The following is a 13,457-nucleotide window of genomic DNA, read 5'->3' on the forward strand; positions in this document are numbered from 1 at the left end:
TGGTTGATCACAGGATGGCTATGAGCCGCCAATGTGATATGGCCGTGAAAAAAGCTAATGCAGTCTTGGGATGCATCAGGCAAGGTATTTCCAGTAGAGATAAGGAGGTGTTAGTACCATTATACAAGGCACTGGTGAGACCTCATCTGGAATATTGTGTGCAGTTCTGGTCGCCCATATTTAAGAAGGATGAATTCAAACTGCAACAGGTACAGAGAAGGGCTATTAGGATGATCCGAGGAATGGAAAACCTGTTTTATGAAAGAAGACTCAAAGAGTTTGGCTTGTTTAGCCTAACCAAAAGAAGGCTGAAGTGAGATATGATTGCTCTCTATAAATATATCAGAGGGATAAATACCAGAGAGGGAGAGGAATTATTTAAGCTCAGTACCAATGTGGACACAAGAACAAATGGATATAAACTGGCCACCAGGAAGTTTAGACTTGAAATTAGATGAAGGTTTCTAACCATCAGAGGAGTGAAGTTCTGGAACAGCCTTCCAAGGGGAGCAGTGGGGGCAAAAGACATATCTGGGTTCAAGACTAAGCTTGATAAGTTTATGGAGGGAATGGTATGATGGGATAGCCTAATTTTGGCAATTAATTGATCTTCAACTATTAGCGGTAAATATGCCCAATGGCCTGTGATGGGATGCTAGATGGGGTGGGATCTGAGTTACTACAGAGAATTCTTTCCTGGATGTCTGGCTGGTGAGTCTTGCGCACATTCTCAGGGTTTAGCTGATCGCCACATTTGGGGTCGGAAAGGAATTTTCCTCCAGGGCAGATTGGCAGAGGCCCTGGGGGTTTTTCACCTTCCTCTGCAGCATGGGGCACGGGTCACTTGCTGGAGGATTCTCTGCACCTTGAAGTCTTTAAATCACAATTTGAGGACTTCAATAGCTCAGCCATAGGTTAGGGGTTTGTTATGGGAGTGGGTGGGTGAGATTCTGTTGCCTGCATTGTGCAGGAGGTCAGACTAGACCATCATAATGGTCCCTTCTGACCTTAAAGTCTATGATTCTATAACCCTCTCACTCCACATCAGGTCTCTCAGACATGGATTATGTTCTTAGATTATTAATGCAGAGCAAAACCTGACGACTTTACTTATGCCAAACTTCCAATGACTTCATTTAGAGGTAGAGCCTTAGGATTTGGCCCATGGTGACACAAGCAATGAACAAATTTAAAACTGCTATTTTTAATCTTTGAGATGGACTCCTACTGTGTCAAGGACTTTTCCTGCCTCACCCAACTGCTTTCTAGCTGAGCTCTGTATACAGTAATGGAGATAGAAATTGTTCCTTCTGTCCTACCACAGTGTGTTTCCTACTGCTTCCCATTTCTTTTCAGAGAAGAATAGATCCTAGATATGGAAGAGGCCTGTTAGGTCCTATTCTAGACCCTCTCCTTGCTAATGTAGGATTGTTTTCTACAGAACATTTGCTAGTGTCTTCCCCCCAGACTAGTTTTAAATGTCTGAGCAAAGGGGCTTTCCCCACTTCCACTGAGCCTAATAAATGTCACTGTCACAAAGCTTTTTACAAATATCCAGCCTGAATTTTCCTAGTTATATACCTTTATACCCCCCAGAACAATTCCTCCACCATTCATACCCTTCAAATATTTGTAGGTTGTTAGCACATTCTGCTCTTAGCCAAATTCTACATATTCATCTCTTTCAAATCTTTCCTCTTGTATATGAATCCATTTCAGGATCCTAACAATTTGAGTTGGTTTTCTCTGAACTTCCTCCTGTTCATTAATATTTTTCTGGCAATAAGATGCTTAAATTTGAAAGCAATACTCCAGGTGCAGTTGCACCACAGATGTGTAGACAGACCATGAAATCAAAGCTCCAAGATGTGGTGCCTCTGAAAACAGCGCCCAAAATTGCACTGGCAGTTTTTGGTGATGTGTTCCATTGCAATTTCTTATCTAATTTGTGGTCTCCTATGAACCTTGGTCTCTGTCAGCTGTGCTGCTTTCCAGCTTTCTACTCCCCACTGAGTATGATTTTCCTAGATGTATCAGCTTGTATTTTTCCAAGATATGTCTTTTTTCATTTTCTACCCATGTTTTTAACCTCTTGGACCCTTTATTATTTCTGTGCCCTCCATAGTATTTGCAATGCTTCTCAATTTAGTATCATCTGTGAATTTTGTTAAAACGCTGTTTAGTCCTTCTTATACAGATCATTAATGGAGACACTAAATAAGAGCTAACCTGGTACCAGTACATGGCTGCTTATCGTTACCCTTAATTTACAGTTCTCCAGCTAGTTTTCAATCCACATGACAACGTGAATCTCAAAGCCAGTTTAGGTCCCAATTTTACTGGTGGAGTAAAGGTGCTATTCAAAGGGCTTGTTTAGACCCTGATAAAAGGTATCCAAAGGGCAAGTTGTATTTTAACATGTCTTAGCTGGTGGAGGGTGAACTGTTGGCTAGTCAATAAGTTTCTCCTCTATCACCTAACACGTTAAAATACAACTTGCCTTTTCTACACTCCAGTTTGAAAACGTGAGTTAAAATGTTTTAGCTAACCCATTTTAAGAAGACACCATTATTTTAGTCTAGACCAGTCCAGAGTGATAAAGGACAGCAGAATCAAGCCCTAAGGTATGTGAGACAGCATATTAAATGTTTCACAACATCCAAATATATATTACCTAAACAATGTTTTCTTCACCCGCTATTTTTATTGCTATATATGTTTTTTAAAAACAATCATGTTTGCCTGGGAAGATTCATTTGTTATAAGCCTATGCTGCTTATGTCTCATGATTCTGTAATCTCTAAAGGTCTAATTCTGCCACACTCACTCATATTGAGTAGTGCCCATAATACTGACTGTAGAACAAGGTCCTACTCAAGCTGAGTAAGTGGCAGAACTGGGCCCTACATGTTTAGAGGGTGCACTCCACCCCCATTATTATTTATTTCAACATTTCAATAGGGGTAGAAGTTTGACTTGCAAGAAAATAACTGTCAGAATCGCCCCTCTTTACTTTTTTGAAAATTAGTGTTGCATTTACTTTTCTCCAAGATTTTTGCACCCTTCCCAGACTTTGCAAAAATACTTGTCAGTGCTTCAGGAAGTTCATTAGTTACATTGGCTTCAATGTGAAGACGCATGCACATCTCACTTAGACTGCTGAGTCTGGACTTTGCTTATTACTAGAAAATGGGCAAGTTGCCACAGGAAGCCCTACCAGCATGCCCAGCTGAATCGCCAACATGGCCACTCTGGCTTCCACCTCTGGTTCTTGTTCCGCCTCCCTTAATGCCTTAGCTCCTCTGGCATGACCCATGTTTCCGAGGCAAACTTTGGCAACATCCAGCCTCTGAGTCTTCACGCACATGCGGGCCATATTCTCCCAGACTGCCTCACTACAAGAAATGAGAAGGCAAAGGGGATTTATTATCTTGAAGAACCTCCACACAGGATAGAAACAGGGATGGGATTCGCTGGAGAAAGCTTTCTCCAGTGCAAGAACTGCTGTATGTAAGATCAGTGCAGTCCTCAATGCATGCAGAGAATTTGAAAGAGGTAGTGAGAGGAGAAAGAAGCAGTCTGTTAGAACTTTTACACTTACTGTATATATGCAAACATATACACTATAAGAAGAGCTTGCACACACTTGCTGTGTGGGGACTTAACAGAAATAAAGACGGGCCTCAGACACAAAGATCAGGGCAAGAGCTGAGCTTTCACCAAGTTAAGGGGGTACCGAGAACTAGGATTTTGTTTCAGACTCATCTCTAAACAGAAAGCAATTATATTTATACAGACATTTATTATGCAGCCTCTGGGTGGATTTGCATCATTTAAAATGTGAAAATTAATGATAATGCCTACAACTGGTATCAATAGTCTCCAGCCAGGTACTGCCTATCATTTAAAAACAAACAATCTACACAAAACTCAAGAAAACTCTTGGGTATGTAGATAAGCCATGCCCTGTTCTGTGAAGCTCAGTGAGCTGGGACTCTGGGGAATTGAATGCAGTTCTAGTGCTGAGGTCTTTGCACTGAAAATGCTCAGCTGCCAGTCTTCCACGGTTCAAGCCAGTAGTTGCATATCAGCTAAACTCAATAGTCAGGATGATGCATAGGAAATATCTGACCAACTATTGTATCTTAATTTAAAACTCAGTCAGAAATCCCAAAGATGCACTAACAGTCAGTTCTGGAATGTTTTTCTTTCTTTTGATCCTGTGTTGCATAGAATGAGAATTTCCCAGTGCTAACACACTGATCTGAAAAGAGCCATTAGCACTATGAAATCTCTATAAAGCTATAGAAATGACAGTTCTTGCCAGATGCTATGCTCACATCCAGCATTGAAATTAAGGAATAAATACCAGGACACAAACATTTCATGGTAGATCTCATATTACACCTGAGGCTATTTAAAACAAACAAAAAACAAACACAAACCCCAGAGACAAAATTGACTTTTGTTCAGTCTGTACAGCACCTAGCACAATGGGGTCCTGGTCCATGAGCGGTGCACCTGGGCACTACAGCAGTACTCTCTATAAATACATACATCTGGGGGAAAACACCAGGAAGGGGCCAGAGCTATTTAAGCTAAAGGACAATGGTGGCACAAGAACAACTGGATATAAACTGGTCATGAACAAATTCAGGATGGAAATTAGAAGAAGGTTTCTAACCATCAGAAGGGTGAGGTATTAGATCAGCTTCCCAATAGGAGTTGTGGGGGCAAACAACTTATTAGCTTTAAGAGAGAACTGGACAAATTCATGAGTCTAGTTGTATGACAGGATTGGTTGTGATGATGGGGATGAGGTCCCTTCCAATTTATGTTTTATGTTCTTAAAGCTCAAGCTTCAGGGCTTCAGCTGGTCACCTGAAGGGGTCAAAAAAGGATCCCCCCGCAATGTATTCTGGGTTTTTTAATTATCTTCCTCTGGAGGTCAGTGATGACTATGGTTGGAGATGGGACATAAGACAGGGTGGTCCAGGGTGGAACCAAGTATTCTTTCTCTCACGCTTAGCTGGCTGGTTCTGGCTCACATGCTCAGGGTTGAACTGATCATGATCTGTGGGGTCAAGAAGGAATTCCACCCAGGTCAGACTGGCAATGACTTGGTGTTTTTTAGCTTTCCTCTGCAGCATGTGGGTGCAGGTCACTTGCAGGATTATTTGGGTGTATCTCATTTAATCCATTCCTTGATATTGCAGAGGCCTTGGGCACTAGTGCACCTTAGTCCCTCCTATTCTCTGCCTGTAGCATAAAACAGTCTAGTCTCCTGCAGACTGTAATACTTTGATCTCATTTTGGTTGTTGGGTTTAGTGTGTGGGTTCATAACCCATGGTATGCAGGAAGTTAGACTAGATGATCTGGTGGCCCCTTTTGGCCATAAACTCTATTACTAATAACAGCAACAACTTAAAGTATAATCAATTTCAAAAAGATGAATTAAATGCAGGATCAAGTCCTGCACCTACACCTCAATCTCCTTTGCAGGTTTTGTGGTTTTACAATCACATTTTTCAATTTAAAAAAAATGTTTTTCCTCTTCCCTCTTGCTGTGGGAAAGACACACACAAACAGGGGAAACTGACTAAACCGGAAACAGCAAAACAGACTAGACACAACCTACCCTCAAACACACACACAGTGGAAAACGTTGTGTGTGTGTGTGTGTGTGTGGGGGAAACACAAACCACACACACAGAAAAATGTTTTCCCCCTAATCTTTCCAGTGGGAAGATTGTTGTTACAAGTAACACACAAAAACGTACAAAATTTCCAGGCTGATGTCCTTTTAAATACATGAAATACCCTTAAATCAGGCCTAGGATTTTACAGAGAAAATTAAACAGAAAAAGATCAGAAATAATAAGTCACAGGTGAATTTTCCGTGGTTCAGAGGTTTGGTTCAGTTAAAGTGCTAAAATGTTTGATTAGATGCTTATACAAATTTCTTGCATTGCCAGGACTGGACATGATGCAAAAACAGCCTCTTCTTGCATTACATTGACATGTCCAGTCCCTGCCAGAAACCAAAAGGTGCATGAAAAAAAGAAAATTAATTGGGGGTTGGGGGAAGAAGAGTGAAAAGCCTTATAAAAGTTTCAGGGCCATATCCTCAGCTAGTGTATCTCAGTGTATCTCCACTGATCACAGCTACGCTGACTTACATCAGCTGAGGATCTGGCCCTCAATAAGTTTTGGGAGATGGTTTGGGTATTTTACCTGAATGATTGTCCATACCTAAAATTAGCAACAGCTGAAGAAAATACTTTAAAAGACTAGGCTGCATTTGGATATCATCTCTGTAACTCAGTTGGATAAACAAAAAGAACAAAGCACATAATCAATATAAAAAATAAGCTATCAACACAGGAACTAAAGACATGTGCATGAGTGTATTTCATTAAAGGAGAAATATACAAGTTCATGTCCAGTTTTGGGCCCCACACTACAAGAAGGATGTGGAAAAATTGGAAAACATCCAGCGGAGGGCAACAAATATGATTAGGGGTCTGGAACACATGACTTATGAGGAGAGGCTGAGGGAACTGGGATTGTTTAGTCTGCAGAAGAGAAGAATGAGGGGGTATTTGATAGCTGCTTTCAACTACCTGAAAGGGGGTTCCAAAGAGGATGGATCTAGACTGTTCTCAGTGGTAGCAGATGACAGAAGAGGAGTAATGGTCTCAAGTTGCAGTGGGGGAGGTTTAGGTTGGATATTAGGAAAAACTTTTTCACTAGGAGGGTGGTGAAACACTGGAATGCATTACCTACGGAGGTGGTGGAATCTCCTTCCTTAGAAGTTTTTAAGGTCAGGCTTGACAAAGCCCTGGCTGGGATGATTTAGTTGGGGATTGGTCCTGCTTTGAGCAGGGGGTTGGACTAGATGACCTCCTGAGGTCCCTTCCAACCCTGATATTCTATGATTCTATGTGATTCATTTAATGAAGGCTGTAGGATGCCAACAGAAGCTGCCAATTGCTGCCTTAATCTGTCTCGTGGAAAAGGACTACATATTGGGGTTTGTCAGTCTGAAGACAGCATATCTTTGGAAGGGAATAAAGATATTAAGAGTCTGTGACTTGCCCTTGTCCCACAATGTACTTATATAGTCATTGAATTAAAAAAAAACAAAAACCAGGAGAGTGTTCAAGCAATCCTATTTAGAATCACAGATAGATCCTGTTTCTGATTAACTCAGTCACTGCCATACTAACACCCCTCCACTCCTCCATTTTCACCCCATTTCAAGAATAAATTGATAGACTCTCTTGCAGTATGTCATTAAAGTGACATTAAGTAAGTAAAGTGACTATTAAGGAATAGAGACAATAAGGAAAATGCCACACTAACTCATGATTTATATAAAGATATCCAGGATGCCATATATTGTCAAGTAATCAGAGGAACCCTTCAGGATCTCCTAAATACTCCCTCCCCCTGCATTGGACAGCTCAGCAGGAGGTAGATTGCTCACACCAGCTTCAGCACTGAAGTCAAATTTGGCTGGACATATGTGACCTTTGGAAATGTGTATTTTGGTTAAGTGGCATTTGGGAATTGAAGATTGACTACTGACACAAGGAAATATTAACACCATTTGGGAAATGTATAACATTGCAATGGATATGCTAAGAGTGGGCCACGGGATTTGGATCTGTCTATTAACATAATGCCTACCCCCTTCATCACAGTGCTCCCTACTCTGCTATCCCTCAGAACGGCTGAGAGAACATTTTGTCGAACTAATCTGAACCTCATCCATAAAAAGGAGTTCACATTTTCCCAGCAGACCTAAGACCTCTTTGTATGAACTCGGTTTAGATTCCATAGCAAAACCCTCTTCCAGCCCTATCCTGAAGTTGCAGCAGAGAGTGCTTCTTTCCTGATGGCACCTACCTCTCAACAAGAGCACTCTCTATGGTAGGGATTTATGTCTGTGTGCCTTTAGGCTTCCTTGCTACAGCGCTTTGTGGAAAATCAGCTTGCATTTTTACTTCCAGCAGCTAAACACTGCACTCCATGCACCACACTCTGCCACAGGCCATGAAAACTGCAACTAAATCCTCATCCTGACATGTTTGTGGGCATCTTGTTTTTGGCATATAAGAAAATAAAAGGTTTTACTAACTTCCCTTGTATTTCACAGTTAACATCACCCCACATTTTAACTAGTTATGTTTGCCTAAAGGAACTGATCAACCAAAATACATCCACTCCCAATGCAGGTGATGCACTTGGTTTTTTTAGGTTCTTTGGGTGGGGGGGCAAAAATTGCCTCATATGCATAAAAACTGATATAAAGCATGGCATCTGAAAATCTGTATCAATATCTTACATCTAATAGTATCTCTTACCCTCAAAGGATCCCAAGTGTTTTGCAAAAATAAACTGATATACAAACTATACATAGATTTCTTTATCCACCACTGAAATGCAGCTACATCTAGGTTGGAACACTGGAGCTGTTTAACAACACACAGAAATACAAACAAGTGTAGGTCAGTAAGTGAGAAATATTGTATCCATCTGAAACTGCAGGGGGAATTCAGGGAGGGATATTGTAACTCCCAGCATTGAAATATGGCCAGGACACTGGGATTAACCCTTCCACAACTCTTGCAAACTGGCCATGGAATCTTTAATGATGCCAGATAGCCAATGGGACGGGTTCCCCCCGGGGTGCCACCTGGAACTGGGGTACCACTGAGCCCTCTGACCCACCCACCAGCCTGGGCTCCCATTCACACTATACGGCTGTGACAAGTTGCAAAGCCCTCCAGCCTGCACTTTCACCAGCATTCACATGGGTAGGGACATGCCCAGCTGCAGTTACACGCAGGCTCTCTAACCATCAGCTTCCCAGCCTAGGATCCCACAGCAGTACCATCCTGCCTTGGTCAAATCTGGCCAGTATATGGGTTTAATACCGGGTCTGCCTCTCCCTCAATGTGGGGAGGACAATGCACACTTCTGGTAACCAAGCAGAGATTTTCCCCAAGCATTTCAGTCAAAGCTTACTGGTTTATATTAAAACAAAACAAGTTTATTAACTACAAAAGATAGATTTTAAGTGATCATAAGTGATAGCAAACCGATCAAAGCAGATTACCTAGCTAATAAACAAAAACGCAAACTAAGCTTAATAAACTAAATCAGGGGTGGGCAAACTTTTTGGCCCGAGGGCCACATCGGGGTTGCAAAAGTGTATGGAGGGCCACCTCCCCAAACAGCCTGCCCCCCTCAGAATCCCTGACCCATCCAACCCCACCCCTGCTCCTTGTCCCCTGACCGCCCCCTCCCGAGACCCTCTGATCCTAACCACTCCCTTGGGACCCCACCCCCTATCCAACCCTCCCTGCTCCCTGTCCCCTGACTGCCCCGACCCCTAGCCACACCCCCAACCCCTGATAGGCCCCCCAGGACTCCCACGCTTATCCAACCCCCCATCCAACTTCCCCAGAACCTCCCCCCATCCAACCGCCCCCTGCTCCCTGACTGCCCCCTGGGACCTCCTGCCCCTTATCCAACCCCCTGGCCTCCTTACCATGCCGCTGAGAGCAGCATGTACGGCAGCCGCACCGCTTGGCCAGAGCCAGACATGCCGTTGTGCTGCCCTGCAGGAGCGTGCAGCCCTGGCACCAAGAGCGCTGCCCGCGTGGTGGCATAACTGCAGGGGAGGGGAGACAGCAGGGGAGAGGCCGAGGGGCTAGCCTCATCGGCCGGGAGCTCAGGGGCAGGAAGGACGGTCCCGCTGGCTGGATGTGGCCCGCGGGCCATAGTTTGCCCACGTCTGTACTAAATAGATTGGTTATGAATAGCAGATTCTCACCTTAACTGATGGTATACTCAGACTGGTAGATTCTTAAGGCACCAGCTACACTTGCTTTGCAGCCTGGAATCCCCAGGTGTTTCACACACAGGCTATAAATCCCTTTAGCCTGAGTCCAGCACTTCCCACAGCTCAGTCTTTGTTCCTCAGGCGTTTCCAGGTGTCCTCTTGTGTGGGGAGTGAAGAACCACATATGATGTCACTCCCTGCCTTATATAGCTTTTACATACGGCGGGAACCCTTTGTTCCAAAGCTTGGTTCCCAGACCAGTTTGTGGAAGAATACTGACATCCCAAGATAGTCTCTTTTGGTCACATGTTCTTGTAGAGTCATAGCAGCCATCACTCACAGGCTGTCTGTAGCGTTCTCAGAAAGGCTCACCAGGTGGCCTTAGGAGAAACTTATCCCCCTATTGTTTTTCCTAATGGCCCATTACCTTGAATAGGCCCTTCACCACCTACTATCTAGACTGAAAGCATCTTGTCTTGTGGGCATTACCCAGGTGTAACTATATTTGAAGTACAGATACATAGGCCTTGTCTACACTACCAAGTTTTGTCGCCAAAACTTCCTTTTGTCGACCAAAACAGTGAGTGCATACACACTGTGAGGTGACTTATGTTGGGAAAATGCCCGGTTTTGGTGACAAAATACATCTACCCTCAAGAGAGACTTACGTCTTTTTCCTCTATATTTTTGTTGACAAAGTGCCAGTATAGACACCACGCTTGACTTCATGGCTTTTATTGGCCTTCAGGAGGTGTCCCACTATGCCCATCCTAACTGCTCTGGCCAGCAGTTTGAACTCCACTGCCTGGCAGCCAGGTAAACTACCATTCGCCACTCCCCCTGAGAAGCCCTGGGAATTTTTGAAATTCCATTTCCTGTTGGCTCATCGCATCTGTCCAGGTGACCATGGTGGGTTATTGCAGCAAACACTCTCCCGCTTGGACCAACGCAGAGCTGTTGGATCTGCTCAGTTTATGGGGAGAGGAGGCTGTGCAGTCCCAGCTGTGCTTGAGCCGTAGGAATTGGGATACCTAGGGGCAGATTTTTCGAGGCTTGTGTGAAAAGGGCTATGATCGGGACATGCTGCAGTGCACAGCGAAGATAAAGGATCTGAGGCAGGTGTACCATAAGGCGAGGGAGGCAAGCCATCGCTCAGGTGCTTCACCTAAGGCCTGCCGTTTCTCTCAGGAGCTGGATGCTATCCTCGCTGGTGACCCCACCTCCATCGCCAAGAGCCTCGTGGATACTCTGGAGGGCACAGAGGTGGCAGAAAGAGGACCTAACCCACAGGATGAAGTTACTGATGAAGAGGTGGAGTTATATGAGGATGTGCAGCTCCTGGCGAGGTCGCTCAGTGGGGCAGGCAGCCAGGAACTGTTCTCCACTGCAGAGGTGTCCAGCCAGTCTCAGCAGTTGCTCTCCGGGGAGCAAGAAGTAGAAGATGAGACCCCTGGTAAATGGCTGTGGCTTGTGTCGTATGGAGGTGGGTTCAGGGCATAGAAATGTGGGAGGCTGGCTGTGTTTCTGGGAGCTGGACATTTCTGTGTGTAGTTAATCAGTACAGCGGAACAGGGTGTTGATGCACACCGAGATCTCACGGGAAATCTCCAGGAAAGTTTCCTGGAGGTACTCGGTAACCCTCTGCCAAAGGTTCTGTGGCAGGGCTACTTTGTTTCTTCCCCCATATTAGGAAACTTTCCCATGCCATTCGGCAATCACTTGTGCAGGGACCAAAGCGGCACATACGCAAGCAGCATAGGGAGCAGGGCAAAAGCCACAAGCATGGAGTAGATGTACCCTCATTTCCTTACTTACCCTTACCAGTGAGAAGTCTGCTAAAATGACCCCCGTCTGTGAAAAAGTGTGGGAGAATTTTAGAATTTGTTCCCTAGAATGCTGTACCACGACCCTTACAAAGAGGGTGTGAGTGTGTGCTCTTTACCCCAGGTGGAGCATCCCCCTGCCCCCACAACACTCACCATGCTTTGGGTGTTCGCAGAGATGTGTGCCTGGCTAGGGTCAGTGAGAAAGTGATGACAAAGTTGTAAAAGGTGTATTTAACTGAAATGTTTCAATGCTGTGCATGAATTTAACAATCCTGCTTCTTTGCATTGTCCCCTGTGCTTCACCAGATGTGGCCTTCAGGAACACCCCACAAACCCCAGTCAGCGCACCTTTAATCTGCCAAAGGCACATTAAACTGTCATCCAGCACCTACTAAGCCTTTTGTTGAACTGCTCCTTACTGCTGTCCCATGTAAGGTTTCATGAGCCATGGCTGTAAGGAATCACTATGGGCTGTGACACGGTCAGGCCAGATGGCTACAGAAGAGTGATCCTATTGGGATCTGGGAAGTGCTAAAGGATCCCCCCCCCCCAGCCTAAGAGGGGGATCCACAGGACCTGGACACCAAATGATTATGGGGGACAACAAATGAAATAACAGGGACAGGAGTGTGGTCAAAGGAAGGGAACCAGACGGGGAAACCGAGCAGAGAGATACAGAAGAGTGATAGAAGGCAGATATATTAGTCCCAGATTAAGTAGATCTCTGTTCTCTGGGTAAGGTAACAGGGGCAGTTCCAGAACAAGCAGGAACTTGCTGAACCAGTTAAGGCAGGCTAGTTAGGACACCTAGAGCCAATTAAGAAGAAGCTGCTAGAACAATTAGGACAGGCTGGCTAATCAGGGCACCTGGATTTAAAAAGGACCTCAATTCAGTTAGGGAGGGGTGCATAAGGAGCTGGGAGTGAGAGGACCTGCTGCTGGAGGACTGAGGAGTACAAGCATTATCAGACACCAGGAGGAAGGTCCTATGGTGAGGATAAAGAAGGTGTTTGGGGGGAGGCCATGGGGAAGTAGTCCAGGGAGTTGTAGCTGTCATGCAGCTGTTACAGGAGGCACTCTAGACAGCTAGAATCCACAGGGCCCTGGGCTGAAATCCAGAGTAGAGGGCAGGTCTGGGTTGCCCAGAAACCTCCCAACTCCTGATCAGACACAGGAAGAGTTGACCTAGACTGTGGGTTCTACCAGAGGGGGTCTCTGGGCTGTTCCCTGACCCACGTGGTGGATCAGCAGAGACTGCAGGGGTTATTAGTCTTCTTTTCCCCATGCTGGCCAATGATGAGGTTATCTGAGTGAATGGCAGATTTGAGCCACGAAAGTGGCCAAACTGAGGGCTGCTGTGAATCTCTGAGGTGAGCAAATCCGTCAATAAGCGCAGGACCCACCAAGGTAGAGGAGGAACTTTGTCACAGGGCATTTCAACATCCCCCACTGTAATCTTCTGTTTAGGAAAGAAAGTCCCCACTTGCAGCTTTTTGTACAGGCTGATGTTCCTGAAGATGCGTGCGTCATGCACCTTCCCAGACCACCCCGCATTGATGTCAGTGAAACGCCCACAGTGATCCACAAGCGCCTGCAACATCATGGAGAAGTACCCCTTCCTATTGATGTACTCTGTTGCAAGGTAGTCTGGTGCCAAAATGGGCACGTGTGTGTTATCTATCACCCCTCCACAATTCGGGAAACCCATTTCTGCAAAGTTGTCCACTATTTCATGCACATTTCCCAGAGTCACGGTCCTTCATAGCAGGATGCAACT

The 13,457-nt window shown here is 44.9% G+C and overlaps 1 protein-coding gene across 7 annotated transcripts in view; it reads right to left on the bottom strand.

Moving 5' to 3' along the window:
• IFT140 (intraflagellar transport 140) overlaps window positions 1-13,457 on the bottom strand; it is a 236,216-nt gene that overhangs the window by 14,182 nt on the left and 208,577 nt on the right. For all 7 annotated transcript variants that reach the window (XM_074965776.1, XM_074965778.1, XM_074965777.1 and 4 more), the window contains one exon: window positions 3,218-3,395. In XM_074965776.1, coding sequence (XP_074821877.1) covers window positions 3,218-3,395 — 178 coding nt within the window. The remainder of the gene's footprint in view (window positions 1-3,217; window positions 3,396-13,457) is intronic.

Source organism: Natator depressus, chromosome 10, assembly GCF_965152275.1.
Source record: "Natator depressus isolate rNatDep1 chromosome 10, rNatDep2.hap1, whole genome shotgun sequence".
Classification (NCBI taxonomy): Eukaryota; Metazoa; Chordata; order Testudines; family Cheloniidae; genus Natator; species Natator depressus.